The 20,711-nt window shown below is 31.5% G+C and overlaps 2 protein-coding genes across 2 annotated transcripts; one reads left to right on the plus strand and one right to left on the minus strand.

Moving 5' to 3' along the window:
* LOC105321646 (cysteine and tyrosine-rich protein 1) lies at window positions 1-13,014 on the plus strand. The gene is made up of 3 exons (XM_011420017.4): window positions 1-321; window positions 11,441-11,731; window positions 11,898-13,014. Exons 1-3 carry the CDS (start codon window positions 264-266, stop codon window positions 12,137-12,139), a joined length of 591 nt encoding a protein of 196 aa, XP_011418319.2. The 5' UTR covers window positions 1-263; the 3' UTR covers window positions 12,140-13,014.
* A 953-nt stretch (window positions 13,015-13,967) lies between these two features.
* On the minus strand, window positions 13,968-19,883 carry LOC117682752 (E3 ubiquitin-protein ligase TRIM36-like). Its single transcript, XM_034451036.2, has 2 exons — window positions 19,675-19,883; window positions 13,968-15,668 (listed from the first exon to the last, which is right to left on the minus strand). Exon 2 carries the CDS (start codon window positions 15,645-15,647, stop codon window positions 14,799-14,801), a length of 849 nt encoding a protein of 282 aa, XP_034306927.2. The 5' UTR covers window positions 15,648-15,668; window positions 19,675-19,883; the 3' UTR covers window positions 13,968-14,798.
* Window positions 19,884-20,711: the final 828 nt, after the last annotated feature.

Here is a 20,711-nt window from a genome sequence, read left to right on the forward strand (position 1 = left end):
GCGTCATAGATCGATAGCATCTATACAATGTACCTATGGCGACCCGGCCAGTGGGCTTCAGACGAACGCAGTGCAATTAAACCTCTCAGAACTCCAACCAAACAATTGATTGATTTTTTTAAAACTTGGCTTAGTGCATTATTGGTAGCTAAATAATTGTTAAAATCCATCGCTATCTCGGATGAGGGCCATTAATTGAGCGGTGATGTGGATACACCGGTTCTGGTGATGTGTCTGGAACTACTTCTCTAACAGAGGCCTCCATGGATTTAGAGTGGAGGGTATCGGAGATACTGTCAGTCTGTATATTCCTAATTACAGGTAAATTACAGGTAAACCCCGGTGTGGGGAATAAGGTTGGGCCAGAAGGGGATAGGAGACTTCAAATGTTACAAACTTGAGATGATTCTTTTTCTAACGATCGAAACCTGTCCCTGAGATCACTCTTTATTGTGATAATTTATCCTGTAAAACCTTTAATTTGTCCATTATTCCCGTGGGAGGAAAGTGAATGATTACGGAAGAGAGAAAATTCAGATAATATGTCCGTCTGTCATTATATTATAAACATTATATATCTTACTGTTATACGCGTGAGTTTTGAACACAATTTACACATTTTGTGATATTTATTACAAGATTGCATGATTGATTCATTTTGTTTTGTTGATTAACTGGTGCATTACTTGATTGATTCGTTGGCTACTTGGTTAATTAGAAAATGAATCAATAATCAATTGTGCTAATTAGATAATGAACTCCTATACGCCTGTTTGATAGCTATACAAAGTTTAATGCAGGTGCGCGTTTTTAAACCTCTTTTCAGTGTTGTTGTTCATTTTTAGGGAGGTGTCGATTTTTTAAGAGAGCTGGATAGTCGTTGTAATTTGTAGGCTTTATTTGCCTTCTTTAAACAAAGAGCTCTATATAAAAAAAGGGAAATGTTCAAATTTCAAAACCACAATGTTTTCATTTTTTTTTTATACTAAATGAATAGTTCATGACCAAATGTATCACATCTAAAAGTTTAAGGCAAGTCTAATGGTTAATATGTTGACCAAACAGCCTCTGTAAAAGGCTTTGGTATACGTGAATTTTAAGTATTACTAATGATCTAGCGGAGCTGTCTGCAATATATAAATAAATATAGGAAAAACGATTGAAAACGATACACGATATATAACATACCCATTTATTTAAATCAAAATGGCATTCATGGCATGGACGTGTCAATAAAACAATAAACTGGATTGGTTGAATGAATCTAAGCAATCTGAATCGATTGGGTTGAAATAAATTTTAAAATGACTTAAATCAAATCTGCTTTTTAATATTAAGGTCAGACGCGACCTATCTTCCATTTTTTAGCCGGGCTCTGCTGAAAGCAGAGTCCTGGCTATAGGCAGGCAAATCGCCAATGTTACTATGAATAGCACAACTTCTAAATTAAACAAAAAACCAAACAGCTTCAGAGTAAAAGCTTCCGCTATACCAAATAGTTACACAAAGAGCCACGTTTTGTCAAAAGTGTTGGCATTTTGTTTCTTTTCTTTTTTTTAATTTCGAGAGAATTGTCTATCTTTTTTTAGTTTTCTTAATAATAACCTGTTTTAAAAACAAGACTGCATTTTGGACACATACAATGCGCATGAATTTCCATGAACTTCTTTGCTGCGCGATGAAGAAATTGGGATTGAATTTATAATGCTTATTGCAAAATTCAAGGCAGCAACTGTTGAACTTTTTAATTTCTACAAGACAGATTTATTTTTTTGTTTTTCGCTTACAAAATTTGGTCGTTCTCTGACGCTTTGCCGACATTAAAAGCGTGAGAGAGAGAGAGAGAGAGAGAGAGAGAGAGAGAGAGAGAGAGAGAGAGAGAGAGAGAGAGAGATTTTCAGTCTTTACTAAACAATATGCAGCCCGGCTTTCAGTACTTCAGTACTTTTTTCTTTTCTTTTTTTCTTATCTCCACAATGTGAAGATTCCATTAAGTAATTTTATGATTATATTTTTATGTTATATGATACTTTTTTTATTTAGATATAAAGTGTTCAATTGAAAATATATAATACAACTTTATTTATAAGCATTCAAATGCATTTTGCATGCTATTTTAAGGAAATATGTACTCTACGATTGACTCTCAAAATTTATTTGATCATTAGAAATGCATTCCTAAAGCATTGAAAATAATAAAAACTAAAGGGGCATGGTCACGATTTGGTCAAATTCGATTCTTCTGTTTTTATTATTTACAATGCTTTAGGAATGCATTTCTAATGATCAAATGAAATTTGGGTGCGAGTCGTTGAGCTTTAAGCAAGATACAGCGCTCACAATTCTTTGTCATGTAAACAAGGCTCGTGCCTTGTTTATGTTTACATAGGTTTAATATACCAGTAAAAATCCTTTTTCAAGCTGATTTGTCTACCTTCTTATTCATTTTAAGCATAAATAAACAGTTTATAACGTTTAACACATTTAATTTAAGTCTAAAACTGAAATTTTCATTTCAACATTCAAAATGTAAACACAACCCTTTGTTTAAATAGCAAAGAATTGCAAGCTCTGTAACTCGCTTATAAATCAACGAATGGCGCTATGATTTTCGTTGCCTATTAAAAATGCCTTACGAAAGCAGTGTAAAGATTAAAATCGGAAAAATTATTTTTGACCAAAATCGCGACCATGCCCCTTTAAATCTAATGAAAAAAAAGATAATGTGGAATCATTTAAATTCGTGGTGGCAAATTTTTGTGGATTGTGAGCGTTTTGCTTTGTTGTGGGGGTGTAATTTCTTGGATACGTTGAGATTTGTAGTTTCAGTAGGATTAAGATAATTCTTTTTTAAAAAAATTCCGATTTCCCTTGAATACCACGAACATTTAGCCACCACAAATTCTAATGATTCCACAGTATTATTAATATAACAAACATTTAAATAATTAAAAGAAAAGATTTTTTTTTATCTAAAAGAGATATCACTTTTAATAATAAAAAAAAAAGATGGGTTTTATATATACATGTTGACATTTCTATAATCTATATGAAAGAGAAACCATTATAACATACAAGAAATAAAAACAAATATCTCTGAAAAAAACCCCATTTGTAATCAAAAATATAAAAAAGATATTCTAACAGACATCTGAAGAAAATTTGATATTCATATAGATGTCAATATTACCGTAGGTAAGAGATAAATCTATAAAAAAAAAATTGACATCCGTGTAATGTAAATTATGTTTATTTTATTTAACTTAATTTTTTACTTGAAAGCAATAATACTTAATAATAAAAAACGAATTCTCCATAAAAAATTATATATATATATATATTCCTGTTTGTTAACCTAATTATTGTGTTGTGCATTTTCATTCTTCAAATTCTTATTTCTCTAGATTTTCGTGTTTTTTTCTTCAAGAATTTTTGATCACACAATCAATACCCTTTGTAGTTAAAAAATGGTCATTTGGACGCTAATGGTCAACGTGTCTCTAAATGGTTAATGAGAAAGAACTGTGGAAATTAACTATATTGTATATAAATTCGATTTCCATTTCCCCTTTAAGATGGCATATATCTCCGCAAATCAATCGATTAGAATATATATTGATCGGAAAATCTTTAGAAATGACATTCAACTCTAAGAAATTTCAATTTTATTTTAGGTTTATCTAAACAAGGCTAAATCTGACGGCTTCATTAAAATGAATCGATGAAAAATTAATCTTTCAACATAACACAAAGTATCCTCTAAAGCCGACGAAATTTGAACAAATTTCAAATTTTGTTTTTATTGATTATTGTACAATAAAAGCCAGTGACATCTCATTCCATCAATTATTCATGTGTCCTCCAAGTCGTAGAGATAATGATGGAGAGAGCGACTACCCGAACAGGCAAATTGATAAATCTAAACCACGGCCACTGCAATCCAACCTCTTTGTCAAAGCTTTATGTCTGATAAAAAATAAAACAAGAACCATTCATTTCATTTCATTTTATTTATTCTCATATTGTATAAAACAACATAGAGAAAATATACAATACATACAATATTAAACAAAAAGCAAGAGTGTATACTGTACACATCAACCTGGAGAGTTGACTCTCTTATTAATGATATTGATGAATTTACATAAGTTATTAATAACAGCTAATTTTTTACATGAAAATAATTCAAAAAATTTGAAAGCATTTGGTCGTCTAAAATACATTGATGGTAAATAAGCTTTTCTATATTCTTTCAATTCTGGACATATCATGATATAGTGATATTCGTCGCCAATGTTATTTTTACATAAATTACAAAATCGTTGATTTCTAGGTACATTGTTCCATCTGCCTGTCTCAATTGGCAGTTTATGGTTGCTTGTTCTAAATCTAACTAATGTAGTAATGTTATTCATATAAGCACCAGAGTTTATGTAATTTCTAGGTACAAAAGTGTTATTGGTAAACAAGTTATAGATCAATCCTTTACTAGATGCGTTACAATCAGAGACCCATTTTTGTTGAAATTGGTCAATCAAAGTTTGCTTAGCAACATTTAAAATCCATTTTTCATTTTCTACATTATGCGTCAACCAGACATAGCTTAGACCACATTCATGTAAAATATTCTGTATACATTCAACCCATTTGAAATTATAATTGTTGATTTGTGTTAGGCTATGTAAAAAAGTATACAATATATATGACAATTTTGATTCTTTACCTTTCAACAATCTTATCCAAAAATTCAACATTCTAATTTTTGCTTTCACACACAATGGATATCTAGCAAGTTCACCGTAGATCATAAAATTTGGTGTGGACGTCTTAAGACTAAGTATAAGTTTACAAAATTTAAGATGCAATTTTTCAATGATACATAAATTTTCAAAACCCCACAATTCAGAACCATACAGTAAAATTGGAACAACCATTTTATCGAACATATCAAGTTGACAATCAATCGATAGATTTAATTCTCTTGACTTTTTAATTATTGCGTACATAGCTCTGGTAGCTCTAGTCACTACATATTTCCTAGTACTGTAGAAAGAGCATGTTCTTGAAAAGATAACTCCTAAATATTTAAATTCCTTAACGATTTCTATTTCGTTACCATTGTATAAAAATGATACATTTGAGGTTTGTCTACCTTTACCAAAAATAATAATTTTAGTTTTCTCAACATTCACTTGTAATTTCCATTTTTCACAGTACATTTGAAAACAATGAAGCTGATATTGTAGATCATCTTCGGTTTCGGACATCAGCACAGTGTCGTCTGCATACAACATAATCATAATTCTTAGATAACAATTTAAATTTTGTTCAATTTCTTCAGACAGGCTTTTTAGTCCTATGACATTTTCATGTGATAAAAAATCTTCAAGATCATTAAGATATAATGCAAAGAGAAACGGAGATAAGTTTTCTCCCTGACGGACACCATTTTGACAAGGGAAATATTCGGAAAAATCATTATTATAAAATATTCTTGATCTACAACCATTATACATATTGACAACAACCCTTAAACATTTCCCTTTAATTTGATATTCAATGAGTTTTTTCCATAATCCTATTCTCCACACTTTATCGAATGCAGCTTTAAAATCAATAAAAGCACAGAAGAGTTTCTTTTTCTTAAGTGAAAAAAGTTCAGTCAGGGAGTAAAGAACAAACATATTGTCAATTGTAGAATAATTTTCTCTAAAACCACTCTGATTTTCCCTGATAAGATTAACATTATCAGCAAAAGTAGTTAACCTTCTACACAATACAGAAGTAAAAACCTTTCCTAGACAGCTCAAAAGAGTAATCGGACGGTAATTTTGTGGGTCAGCATAACTACCCTTTTTCTTATATATTGGTTTTATGTTTCCGACCAACCAGGCTTCCGGAATAATACCAGTATCAAACACTAAATTAAAAAGTTTAACATATAATGGTATCATGATATTAATGGATGACTTAATATATTCATTAACAACAGTATCTGGTCCCGGCGATTTGTTATTTTTAATAGTTTTAACAGCCTCAAGAATTTCGGCCGCGGTAACTGGGTCATTGAGCAAAGAGTTACAAAATGTATCTTCGCATCTATCATTGAAGGAAGAATAGTCTAATTCAATATCTAAATCATGTTCGTTCGCGTTAACAGTTTTAAAATAGTCATAAAAATCTACTATGTTAATATCGTTAGATTCGTTACAGCTTTTATCATTCACGAGTTTCCAGTATTCTCTTGGATTTGAACTTCTTAATGTTTTAATGTTACGCTGTAGGTTATTTCTATAAACTTTGTAAGATTTATTTAATATGCGCTTATATTTTTTCTGTGCTCCTTGCAGCTCGGATTTAAACACGCTGGTTCCATATAACTTGAATTTGCGTCTAATTTTCCTACAATTTTTTCTTGCTGTGAAACAATCCGCATTAAACCATTGTTTTGTTTTGCTATTTCTAACCGAAGTTTTATTGCGCGGTAAAAATGTTCCAAAAGTGGTTTTGGCTGAGGATAATAGTACATCAGCTAAACTATTGAACAAAAAATCTACATCTCCCTTCTGTATTTCGACAGAGTCGCGTACTTTATCATCTATAGTTTGTTCAATACTTAATAAATTTAATGTATTTATATTTTGGCAAAACTCGCTCGACTTGGTTTGATCCCATGATCTGATTCTTTGTGTAGGATTGACATGATATGATATATCCTTATAATTTTCGTTATTTAACATTTCACAGCTTAACTGACAAGTCAATGGCATGTGGATATCAGAGTACAGACAGTTAAAATCTAATACTTCAAAATGTTTAACAAACTTAAAAAAATCTGCATTACAAATAAAATAGTCAACAACACTTGATCTTGTAGTGGTAAAATTCCCACTATCTGCATCTCCGTTAACTCTTCCATTCATTATATATAAACTATTTGTTTTACAAAAATTCAACAGCTGATTTCCAAAAAAGTTTGTTTTTTTATCACAACTTTTTCTATCAATATTAATGTTAAAAATATTCAACTTGTTTACATCAGTTAGGATATCACACTCTGTGTCTATCGATACTTCAAAATTTGACAAATCACTTTCCTCAAAAAAATCTTTCTTGTCAGATACTCTGGCGTTGAAATCGCCTGTTAAACACACATAGTCAAACTGAGAAATTAAATTTAAGTACTCAAGTTCTATTTCGTTAAATGCTTCTGATGAACTATAATTTGAACATTGAGGTGGGATGTATACAAAACCAAATAAAACATCATTCTCACAATCAAACAATTCACCCTTCACCCTAAACCAATAAACATATTTACATTCTGTTTCTATAGGCGTAATACATTTAGATAAGTTTTCACGGCACCCGACGACGATACCACCCGACCGGATTCGCGCACACACCTGTCTATTTTTCGCAAACAATACGTAATTGTCCAGTTCGATGGTGTCCAGGTCGTCTGTTTTTGTTTCGGTGAAGCACAATAGATCATAACGGTTCACTAGTTCTATGAACTCTGGATAGTTGAGACGTCTGTTGATACCGCAGACGTTTATGGATAATAGTTTGAGAATATTTCCAGAATATTGTAGGTTAACATCATCAGAAGTATCAGTCTGAGAATAGTTAAGAGAGTCGGTGCCATAGAAATCATGCTGGTCATCAATCACGTTTTCATCGCGCCCTCCATGGTTTCCCTATCTCCTCTGTCCTCTGCCTCCTCGACCTCCGCCCCTGGGTCTTGGTGTGAACGTCGGTGCCGCTGCTGATAGCCGTCTCGATTCGGTGGGCCCAGAACGTGTCGGAGGATCTAGTTGTGGATTGTTTGTGTCATCTTGGGGTGGTGGTGTGAATAATTCGCCATCGATGTAAAGTTTGTCATATATGAGTTGGGCCCGCTTCTGCTGTCTTTTTGCTGATTTATAGTAAGGATAGAGTAATTTTCTCTTCTCATTAATTTCACGCGGAAACTGTTCGTTAATTCCATAATTTCTATTTTGTTCTCCTTTTAACTTAGTAAAGGCTGCTTTCCGCACTAGTTCCCGTTCCTTAAATTGAACAAACTTCGCAATGATGGGTCTCGTTTTTCCGTGCACCCTGCGCCCCATTCTATGAACTCGATGGAATTCTACGGTGTGCCTTATTTCTAACTTTTCTGCAATGAACTCTTTTAACTTGTCTTCACAATTTTCGTTATCTGTTTCGACAATTCCATGAAAGATTAAATTGTCCCTCATGCTCCGTGACTGCAGGTCGACATGTCGTTCATTCAAATCATTCATTTCACAACTTAATTTTTGCAATTGGGCAGAAAGAGTGGCGTTAGTTGTTTCAAGACGTGCGAATAAAATATTAATTAAAATACCAACTGGTTTGATCGACCTTCCCAAATCTAAAAAAAACCCTTTTTTTAATTATCACTTTTACTAAACCTTATTAGCATAAAAATGTTGCGAAGTGACAATAACGTTTGGGATCGAAACCCAATCATTTCAAGTAAATTTTCGATTCCTGTAGACAATCCTCCCTCTCTCTTACTCTCAACACTGAGTCATCCAAGTCACAACAAGAAGTGTATATAGGCTAAATTAAATATGATAATTATCGTATGGGCTATAGTCTTCTGATGATTGCAATGGTTTTAGAGACCTTATGAGAGCATATTGCATGAGGACGAAGTCCATGGTTGATATATTCTCATAACTGTAATGACCGATATCAAAAGGCTATAATTCTTTTATTTTAATAAATAAAATCTCTTATTTTCATCAATAGTAAAACAATGCAATTTTTGATTCAAATTGTAAGGGCGTTGATTACGCTATTGTGACGTCAAAATGTCTCATATGCTAACGCCAATGTGAGTCATGAAAATGGGTTTTTTGTATAGGAAAGTTAAAAATTATCCATTTTAAGTATTAAAAAGATCATAATTTTTTTAGCACGATCATGTGATAGCAATCGAACAATCACATGTTGGAGAAAAAGTCAATATTATAATGATATTCCTTAAGTATAGGCCCTAAAACACTTTTAAATAAATAAAATGACATCGACAAACATATAAAATGAACATGACACGTGGTCTAGAGTTTCGTATGCATACGAACTGAAGTGTTAATCAAACAAAATGTACTTTAAATTCGTTAACTTTTAACTGTGCATAAAATCAATATTTTGTTGAAAGCGGATGTTTGTAAGAATTGTTGCATATCACGGGTTTTTACGTTTTAGTTTTACCTCCCAACCATGATCACTTTTTTTTGGTAATAGTGTTTATGGCTTTAAAGATTATGGGATTTCAAGGGATAGTATTTACAAATAAGTAACGTTGGTTTATCACCTTGTACGTATGTTGACCTTAAGGATTACGTTTACTCAGGGTTTGATATTTCAAAAAATATTTTTACAAAGTTCAATATCTGAAGTCCAAAGTTGTTTTAAAAACACAAAATAACAACGTTATTAACAAATATCGATAGTGATATCCATGATTTGCTTATTTGAGAAAGAAATGCTCCGACAAAGGTAGATTATTTATTAAAACAGAGGAAATTCGGACTGATTTTTTCATTTTCTTTTTTTCTCTTAAAAACTTTCTGTTCCAATGTAATTGCAAAAATTAAGTTTCTATATGTTTTTTCATATCATTTTACAAATTTTATGGTTGTATTTACTTGTCTATAAATTTATATCACTGGCTGACACGCATTTGGAAAAATATTTAAACTACATAAAATCGATTCAAGATAGAATATCTCGAAATTTTGATCATTGACCTTATATAATGTTAATGTCAACATAATACAGACAATAAAAACAGTTTTAGGCAGTCAATGGTTTGGAGCTCCTATTAGTCAGTTTTTTGTAAAACGCGTTCAAAAATGGGTAAAATTTTGGAAATTTATAGAGGGAATTCGGACTAAATTAAACTTAAAATATGAGCTTAAAACGATTCAATCAAATATAAAATTAGTAAAACTATTCGTATTTTATCATTTAACAACCTACAAATTGTTGTATTATTTCTAAGAATTACAAAATAAAGAAAACCTTGCAAATGGTGGATAATTTTGACAAATTTTGACAATTTTTTCAAAAAACATTCAGAGGTCACTAGCAGGAAAAGTAGGTCATTGACCTAGTTATTTTAAAGTGAAAAATAGCACCACAATAGTGGGGCTACATTGAACAATAAGTAGTTTTTCGTTCATATTAGTGGATTTTTTTTTCGCCCCTGAGTAAACGTAATCCTTAATGTAAAGCTTGCTGACTCTTTTCAGAATTTTGGAACCTTCTCTAAAATGATTATCAAAAGATGAAATTTTGATATCTCAGATATATTTCAAATGAATAAATTCGAAAGCACTGCATCCCTTTTATATATGATTGATTGAATCACATCTAAGTATACAGATAATCAATGTAATCAATGTAATATCAGATGATAACGTAAATCAAACCTTTGACACAAAAAACACCAAGCCGTCATTAATATTTCGAAACTGCTTAATGTAACTCTTAAGTCTAGTCCTTGAAATACCACTTCACAAACTTGAGATAAATCCTATAGTTCTGAGGAAACTCAAATGCCTGAAAGACAAGTCCATTTAGAACATATCTTTATACAGAGAATTGAGATGACGATAGTTCGTGAAAGTGGGACCCGTTGGATGTTGGATAACCCGGTCTGATATATACGTTAACTAACACACACGTAGATATCACTGATTAGTTATACTAGAATTATCCTACAATTATAAAGTTTTTAAAGTGATCCAGACACTAAATTAACATAAAGATATTTAATTGTAAAACCGGACTTGTAAATGTGCACCGAAATAATTTCAATGCTGTTTTCTTTTAACTTTTAATAATTACATATAGTTCATTTTACAATTTTGTTATTTTGATACATTGTGGCCTAGGATAATGTTGCTTAGTTGCGTTTTAGATCTCAGGATATGTGTAAGAAAAGTAGGCTTTTTTATGTATTGTTTGATTTATTGTCAAATCTTGAAATATATGAGAGTTTAACAATATTTTAAAATAGTTCAATATTCAAACATTTCGAAATAAAATGATATAAGAATTATTGTTCAAGTGGGTGATGGGTCCGTGCGCCTCTTGTTTACGGATGATATATCACCAGAATGCCAACAGTCTCTCTAAAAACGGCGAACGGTATAAAATGCTCTAGAAACCTTCTATAGAATAACGTTATTTGAACATAATTGTCGGAATTACTTTCTATAGGATTTCAAAAAGAACGTTTTATTTTCTACATAATTGCTATTAAGTCATAAAAACGGGAATAAGATACAAAAAAATCAATTATGAAGTTATAATGGATCTGGTACCCAAAAGACATGGAACAATTTACTAGAACTTAATCCCTATGGGCATATAATTGAATAAAATGTTTTGTGCGTTACAGAGGTGTTCGCCGAGGAGACGTTCTGCGTCAACAAGAATGACAAGTTTCCCTGTGAACATGGCTGTTGTGGGGACTACAAGGACCAGCACTGCTGCTCTTTCGCGGGGCTCATCGTGGGCATCATCATTGGCGTGGCGCTGCTCATCGCAGTGATTGCCGGGATTGTATACTGCTGGCTTAAAAAGCATTGGAGGAAGGGAGCACGTGACCCAGTCTCGGTGTCCAATCATAATTGTCGAGGAGCAAATGTTACTGTGCTTCATCAGTCTAGGACAATGGCTTTCACCACAGGTAGGTGCAGATGTTGCCCAAACATCTAAATCCTTATTCATGTACATGGATTGATATATGCTTGGAAATGAGATGAAATTTTAAATGTTATGTTGAAATATGATTGTTTTTATCTATGTATTTTCGCTAGTTTTTGTTTTGTTCATATGTTTTTTTTTCATTTCAGGTTCATCGACACTTAATCCGGTATTTTCCCCTTACGATTTGACTTTTAATCAACAGTTTCCGCCTCCTTATAGTGCTGAAGTTCCAGAGGCGCCTAAATATTCCCCACCCCCTTATTCGAACACCCCGCCCCCTTACTCAGCAAAGAACCCAGCACAACGAAGCACTCTTCACAGCATTGGGAGCGACGATAACCTGGTCGGACGTTCAAACGCCAGCGACGGACCGCCCCCTGTGTCCTAGACGACTGACGAGTGTTCGACTGAATATACGTGTATATAAAATGTACGTGTATATACAATGTACGTGTATACAAATGTACTTGTATATAAAATATACGTGTACATACAATATATCTGTATTAAAATATACGTGTATATGAGACTTTGTGATATAAAATGAACTGCTAACGATTGGAAAATCCGAGAACTTTATATATTTTTACACATTTTTTGTTAATAACGTTCTCGTTACTTAACAAATGATAAGTGTACAATCATGTGTTTATTTAGAAAAGCCTTGATTTCCTTAATTTTTTATAATTGTTTAGGGGCGTCTTGATAATGATTTGTAGCTTACTTTTGGAATACTAGTATACATTCTTACTAAAAAATTATCGCGACCTCAGTCTCCTAAATTTATCGCCACCAAAACCAATTAGTAATTTTAGTCTTCATTGCATGTTGTATTTTATTCTTTCATTTTTTTCCCAGTGAATGTTTTTCGTGATATCTGTCAATATTATACCAAACAATCAACACACAATGCAGAATCTAGCTTCACACTGGATTTGATCACTTTGGCGCTCCCCGTCGCGCGATGTTTTGTGTTTGTGGCCAAACGTGCAGGGATGCTGGTCAGGACCTGATTTTATCGGATGTTTCCGGTACACCTGTGATTTATTCTTGAAAAGATTGATCTGGTCTTATTCCGTGAAAAATTGATCGGGTGCAATAATGGCTATGCGTAATTTAGACTTTATTTTAATGGCTATATTATCGATCATCGTTTTTAAATACCCATCATATTTGTAAAATTTGAAGAGAGAGAGAGAGAGAGAGAGAGAGAGAGAGAGAGAGAGAGAGAGACAGACAGACAGACAGACAGACAGACAGACAGACAGACAGACATAGAAAAGAGAGAGAGACAGACAGACAGACAGACACAGAGAGAGATAGAGAAGAGAGAGAGAAAGAGAGAGAGATGTATGGTATTGTTGTTATCAATACTGGCTGCATTACATTACAGCCTTTTATTTTTTATGTAAAGTCAGGTTTTTTTTCAACATTAAACTATTAAACTGAAAATCGTATTGCATATTTTGTTTCCATTGAAATATTTTTAACATAAGGGTCTACTAGGATACTGATTTAGCAGTAGTTGGTAATGTATTTCAAAAGTCAACGACACTTTGTAATAACAATAAAATGATAAACAAAACTGTTCAGTATATCACATACAATATATATATATATATATATATATATATATATATATATATATATATATATATATATATATATATATATATATATATATATATATATATATAAAACCACTATCGGAATGACCCTATTAATAATGTAGCTAACACATGGTATTTCCTTCCAAAATTTTTTACTAAAATAGTATTATGAGGATTCGAGTAATTTGTTTGATCGAAAGTGTCATTTTATCTTAAAATAAAAAATTACGGAAGAAAACTTTAGTAGGATGTTAGCTTATATTAATAAGAGAAAATTCCGTTCATGACATACTTATCTGAAGTAATAAATTTGTAAAATGTGGATAACTTATGAACTTTTTATAGCTTTAAGGCATACAAGCACACGATTTATGTTGTTAAAAATATGGTAAATTGAATGACTTGAATTTGTTTGCCACGATTTATTTTGTTATAATTATGGTAATTTCTTTACAGTATATTATTTGTAACACAAAAAAAGCAGTGAAGGCTTTAGCTTTGTTTATATAAGTTATAACTTATATATATATATATATATATATATATATATATATATATATATATATATATATATATATATATATAAATCTCACTTGTTACTTGACCTCTCTTATTCAAACGTTGGACAGTTATTTAAAATCCCACTTAACATTGCAAATGAAAAGAAAAAAGAGAAATTTTGATTTTAAATCTTGTTTTAGTCCTATTAAGAGGATTTGAAATACATCTTAATAATTATTGTTTATTTTTAAATCTATGATCACTGTTAAAATAATAAATTAAAACCTATAACCTTTAACGATTTATTCCTACCAGCTTTTTATCGATTACTAAAAACAGTTAGGAACAATGTTGTGCGATCTAGGAAAGTGGTTTTAACATGGACAATGCACAATAGAATATTTGACATATGATTGTTATACAACTTAGATACTATCCTTTGATCTAGTAACATTTGAGCTCAATTTTCATTGGTTTGGTTACAGATTAATATAATGACACGTTTGTGATGCATATCACGTAATATAATAGTTTTTGATTTGGGACATTATTCATTGTACTTTTCTAATTTTACCATAAATAAAAACAAAGAAAGGCAAGGGTAATAAGTACGGGGGGGGGGGGGGTAATTCTGACTCGTTTCATATTTTCATCAACAAAAAAAAGCATATAAAAGATAGTTTTGTAAAAGATCAAAGGTAATATTTCAAGTTAAGATAACTTTTCATTCAAGACATACATTTGTTACATATAGAGCACGTATTTAATCACTCACACTTGTGAGATATGAATAAGAGAGTTAGTTATGCATATAAAATACATGTATATACAATATGTGAAAAAATGCTATACAATGTCATTTACAAGACAGGCATACAATATCAATGATTTTCATACTCTAAAAAAATTAAATTATTGTTTAGTTTAAAAATTATTTCACACGGAGGAAAATTCCGCATCTTTCTGACTTGATAACTCTGCCTGTTTTAGAGTAGCTGTGTATTCTCCTAGCTCTATAGTTAATTCCTTTCCAGGGTCAGTGTTGCTTTTCAGGGATGGTATCGGTTGTTGTACGATTGTAGGGATTTCTTTGTACTCAGTCAGCTTGGATTGGTGTTTGGTGACCTCTGAAACCTTGTTCGATTGGTGAATTTCCTTGTTTTGCTGAACTGTTTTGGTCATCTCTTGAATCTTGTTTTCAAGAAGGGACTGATGAGATGTCAGGACAGTCAAGTGGTTCTCTCTAATCGACTTGTTCAAAGAGCAGAATTTGTTAAAGATGGCGTCTACCTCTTGTTGCCATGATTTTCTTAGTTTCTCTGTGTCTGATTCAAGACTGTTAAATTCTTGTGTTAATTTACCAATGTCCATTTCAGTATTTTCCTTCATCTCCTTGTAGACTGGAAGAAGATTGGATTCAATATCCCGTGTTTCGTGCTGAATTTCGCTCTTCAATTTAGTGACTACATCTTTCATAGGTTTGATAGTGTGTCCATTATGAGTACTAATGACACAAAACATGCAGATTGGAACATTACACCGAGAGCACTGGGCCTCGCATCTTTGGCCAGAGTGACTCCCACACTCCTGGTAAACCAGCTGTACTTTTCTGTCCTTGAACTGAACAACCTCGTGTTTCAGGGTCTGGATACTGTCCATGTGTTTACTAATGCAACCCAAGCATAGACTGACTTGGCAACTGTTGCAGAATTGTCTAGCGGGGGTCTCACAAAGGTCGCAAATGATGACTTCTTGAGCCCAAGTGATGTGAGCATCATTGGCCATTTTCCACTTGTAATACGACCCCTGAATAAAGCAACAATCGAACGAGTAATTCTTTTAACAAAAGATTCATTTCTCGGGAGGAAAATGAAAAGATTTACCCAAACTTTAGATGTATAAATTATGCATTAAGCTACCGGTGAGTATATTTATTTTGGGAGTTGATTTTAATCGACTCTCCTATGCAGTTACTCTGGCAAACCGAAGTGAAACAGTGTTTGGACCTAAGCACAAATCATCACCGCTGACAAGATTTAGTTTTTAAAAAAACTTATGAATACCTTGAAAATAGTCACATGTTAAATAGTACGAACAATTTAGATATTTTTTGCAGTCGTATGTATTCATACGCCAGAGTTCAATAAAGTCTCGTTCAACCATCGGCTGTCTCCGTAAATCTCCGACAAGCAGAGAATCATTCTATATTTAGAGCTTGCGTCATCAAGCTCTCACGTGACCTGGTGTACATATTCTCTTGCTTGCTGGAGATAAACGGAGACAGCCGAGCATCTGGTTGAACGAGACTAGAAGTCATTATTGCTTGGATCCATAAAACTTTTTGTATATTTCGATTACTTATACCTAGTTTGATGGAATCAATTCTATCTTTAATCATTACACAACACGATACGGGGTTTTTCTAAAAATTCTTGTCGGAAAATTCCGAGAATTCATATTATAAAAATGTGCATAATTCAAAGACAAGTTATAAACTACTTGCCAAGCAAAGTAACATGTCGTTGATTTAAAATGAATAATAATCGATAAAATCAACTCCCGTCAGTACTTCAGTACTTTTATTATCCATGTAAAGGAAAACTTGAAATTTAAGTTAACAGGGAGATACGATCAATCAATTGGAAAATAAAAACGAAACACTATTTGTTTTTTTCTAATTTGATAAATCAATTTGTTCAAAGATGCCTTAATTATTTTAAAAAAATGTATTACAGCGAATTGTCGTGATGACAAAATCTAATTCAATAATACAAAACGCAGCCTCAAATACACATGTATATTATCGGCATATATACATGTATATATTAGAAGTCCAAGGTGGTTGTATATTAAATATTGTTTCCCTTCGTGTTGTCGTTTAAGACAAACAAAATATTACAAATTTTTTTTGCTTACTCAAAAAAAAAATCGACACAAAATAATGATAAATCTTTGGAAGAAATAAGATTGTATGTCTATTGTTTTTTGAATATTAAAGAATTAATTTTACAAATGAAATAGTGTCCTTTAAAATAATCCTGACATCTAAAATTACCATTTGGTCTACATTTGAAGCAGTGTATAAGTACAAAATTAATATATCCCGTCCGCTGCATAGCTTCTTCCGTATCATTTTTAGTTGCATCTTAGATCCACATTACTGCCAAATAACATATATTTTTGATCTATTTGATTTTAAGGACGTTGGATCCTGCAATCAAAAGTCTTAAAGTTTTTTTCTAAAGTATTTTTTTAAAATCTACAAACATGGCTTAATCAAAATTCAAAACAAAATTCTGGGTTCTATATGCTTCATTTGGCGCTACGGTGTATTTAAAATGACCTTTCTGCACTGAAAGTGTAGATTGCTTTTCCCTCTATATTTTATAATCGGAATGAACCATGGCATCAAATACAAATTTATACTATTAAAATAAATAAGATTGAAATTATCATCAAGAATAATGTTACAATTTCTTCATCTAATTGATATTTTGACCTTTATGCACTGATAAAACGCTATTTTTATCCATTACCAATTTAACATGTAATGAAATTATTTAAAAGTCTCAAACTTTTTCTCAAATTACGATTAACGTGTCAGGAAATGCTTAAAATTTCAGAAAATAAAACAAAAAGTATTGGTCTATTATGTAAAATTTGAGACATGGCATGGAATAAGCTGGAATTCATTTTTCTTTAACTTTTATGAATTATAAGTTAAATTTGCCAATATATGTCGATAGAAATATTAAAAAATTGTGAAATTATGTTTTTCCTAACAAAATAAAGATATCCTTATGCACAAACTATCTGGAAATTTTTGTTTGAACTGAAAATAAGGAAGCTAAAGTGACGGTGCTCTAAAACAACTGAGTTATGAAAAATGTTCATTTTCTTCTTAAAAACCTTCCGCCACAAAATTTAGTCCCATATCAAACTCTGTGAATTAGTAATTTTATCTTTACTATTTCATTTAAGATAGTTTTATTGGCATTATAAGACTAGAATTTATGAGTAGAATAAATATATGATACATATTTTTTTAGAATAGAGGTGACCAAAATGGCTACCCAAAAACACAGGAACAAACCTCTTTAAGGAAGGAGTCTTTTCTGGTTTTCGACTTGTCAAACGTAAATTTGATTAGTTGTTCATTAAATCAAGATGAAAGGAAATTAAAATAGTATACTTTTCTTTTTTTTTACTATCATACAATTTGGCATAGAAAAAGTAATCGATGTTTAGAATCTAACAAGGGCTATATTTTTGGCGTAGTATTGGCGTAGGAAAATATCACATGTTTTGCAATTCAGAATTGCTGCAGATTAATGCGTCCGTTTTAGCGTTTTAAAAACAGTAACATTAATGTTGGATTTATTTTACTAATGTTAACTAATGAAATGATACTTAGGTTTCAGAATATGTTTTTAAAATATGAATTGCCTATCAAATTACATTTTTATAAGCTTTTTAAAACGCCCATTCTATACATTGATTTTTGTGAAAAAAATTACTAAAATCAGTTTTTCTCTCTTATTAAATGGTCAATATATTAGCTTTTCTGTCAATTTATATCTGTATACAAAGTCTTCATAATACATAAAAATCAGAAATATTTTATTATTGGAAGCATAAAAAAATAATCTTCAAAATTTAAGAAAATTAGAGGAAATGCGGGCTAAGTGATATCAATTTTAGTATAAATATTTATTCCAATTTAGTAGTGTAAGCTGATAGACATTCTGATATTCTATCATTTCATTGAAGAATAGAATCTTCAAATCTTAAACAAAAGTCTATAGAACTACAAAGAGCTTCACTTATTTTTATCATCCTTTACATTTCGGAAAAAGGTAGTGACCTTGACCTGACCTTTATTCGAAACAAAAAGGTCAAATTTGATTAAACTGATAGAATCATTTGGTAATATGATCTGTTTGACTGTGTCAAAATTTCATGAATTTCTTATTATAAGAAGTATTTTTGATAACGAGAAGACTCCTTCCTTATTTCAAGAACTTGAATTTTTTTCTTTTAAAAAGTAGTAACCAGCTTATAAGGGGATTAATTTGAAAATATGCAAAATTTGAGTAATTCTTGACTTCAATTTTATCATAAGGGAAAAAACCACATGTTTGCTCTGCTTCATTTGTATTTTCTTTCTCCTCTTTGAAAACAATGCATAAAGTATATCCGTCATTCTCTCCTTTCAAGAAGTCAATTATTTATCAAAATTGTCCAAATCTTCCTATATCAATGACTATAATGGGATACAAGTGCAATCACATATATCTGAGAGAGAGAGAGAGAGAGAGAGAGAGAGAGAGAGAGAGAGAGAGAGAGAGAGAGAGAGAGAGAGAGAGAGAGATAAAGAGAGAAAGAAAGAGAGACAGACAGACAGACAGACAGACAGAGAATGGGAGAGTGAGAAGGTTTCAATAGGTTATATGGAAAACATGGTAAATATATTGGTTTATTGAGGACAATATTAAATTTAATTTTAATATTCTGAACAAAATTAACAATATACAGAACAGAATGCGCAAACGGTTTGAATAGCTCCCCTGAAAAACTGGGGATAATATCATTAATAATGCTGATGTGGCTCAAAATCTAAATCTAAGAAAATAACTGATAGATAAAGTGGATAACAATTTTGAAAGGGTGTGCTTTTTTTAAACATAACAAAATAAATAGATAAAAGATTGTTAGATGACATTTCCTCGTGATAACTTGAATATCAACTATCGTAATCATTAACAAATAAATATCAATTGGACTACAGATATGATTTTTAAAAATTACTTACAAAGTTTAATCAGTTTAAAGTATTTATTCCCCGTTATTTAAGGTTTGATGATGTTTCCTTCAGCAACATAAGTTTTATTTTCATGCCAGGACAGAAATGACTTTTTATGAATATTGATGACGGAAGAGGAAAAACAACCTCATTGCGCGCATGTCTGCTGGAAATCAGGTGACTCTTATTTTTTGCCTGATTACAAATCCTTCTTGATTTTGAATAACTATTATCGGGATGACCCTATTAACAATTTAGCTAAGACATGGTATCTCCTTCCTCCCATCACTGAACCGGCTTGATGTTCTGAAAAGTCGAGTATTTTGTTTGGAGGAAGGTGTCATTTTATTTTAAAATAGAATATTAAGGAAGAATACTCGATTAGATAGTAATTTATTTATCAGAGAAAAAAAATTTCAGGAAATACTTATCTAAAGTAATAAATTTTTAAAACCGTGGACAACTTATGAACTTTCTAGAGCATACAAGCAGGCATACAAGCACACAGTCTATTTTGTTAAAATATGGTTAATTGAATGAGTTGAATTTGTTTGCCAGGATTTATTTTGTTAAAAACATGGTAATTTCTTTAAATTGTTAACCAATAAATTAAGTTTTCCTTTAAACTGAAAAAAGTTTTCTGCTTAAAAACAAAAACACCCCACCCCCTCCAAAAAAAAGCCAAAAAAAAAAAAAAAAAAAAATTCCGATCGTTTTTGGGAGGAGGGGGTGGTAGGGGTGGGGGATCGTTCAATATACTAGAATGCAAGACGTAATATCAATTTGTTGTAACAGCGTCTATTTGACATATAGGTGTTTCACACAGTCCATTACATATAAAACTTTATATTTATGCTTCCTTATAGTCTCACTGTATGAAATAAAAACGACAAATATCATAATAATATCATAATGCATGATTTTTATTTAACTTTTAAAAAGAAAGACCATGTTAAAATATTAGAATAGGTAACCCAAAGAGGTAGTGATTCATAAAAAAAATATATTTCTAAACTCATTCATACATAAACAGTTTTTACAGGAAA

This window comes from Magallana gigas, chromosome 4 (assembly GCF_963853765.1).
Source record: "Magallana gigas chromosome 4, xbMagGiga1.1, whole genome shotgun sequence".
NCBI classification, from domain to species: Eukaryota; Metazoa; Mollusca; class Bivalvia; order Ostreida; family Ostreidae; genus Magallana; species Magallana gigas.

Excerpts from the sequence above, each read along its gene's own strand:
- LOC105321646 (XM_011420017.4), top strand. The coding sequence starts at position 264 with ATGGATTTAGAGTGGAGGGTATCGGAGATACTGTCAGTCTGTATATTC. Across the intron at positions 322-11,440 it reads CTGTATATTCCTAATTACAG|AGGTGTTCGCCGAGGAGACG; the intron begins GTAAATTACAGG and ends TGTGCGTTACAG. Across the intron at positions 11,732-11,897 it reads GACAATGGCTTTCACCACAG|GTTCATCGACACTTAATCCG; the intron begins GTAGGTGCAGAT and ends TTTTCATTTCAG.
- LOC117682752 (XM_034451036.2), bottom strand. The coding sequence starts at position 15,647 with ATGGCCAATGATGCTCACATCACTTGGGCTCAAGAAGTCATCATTTGC.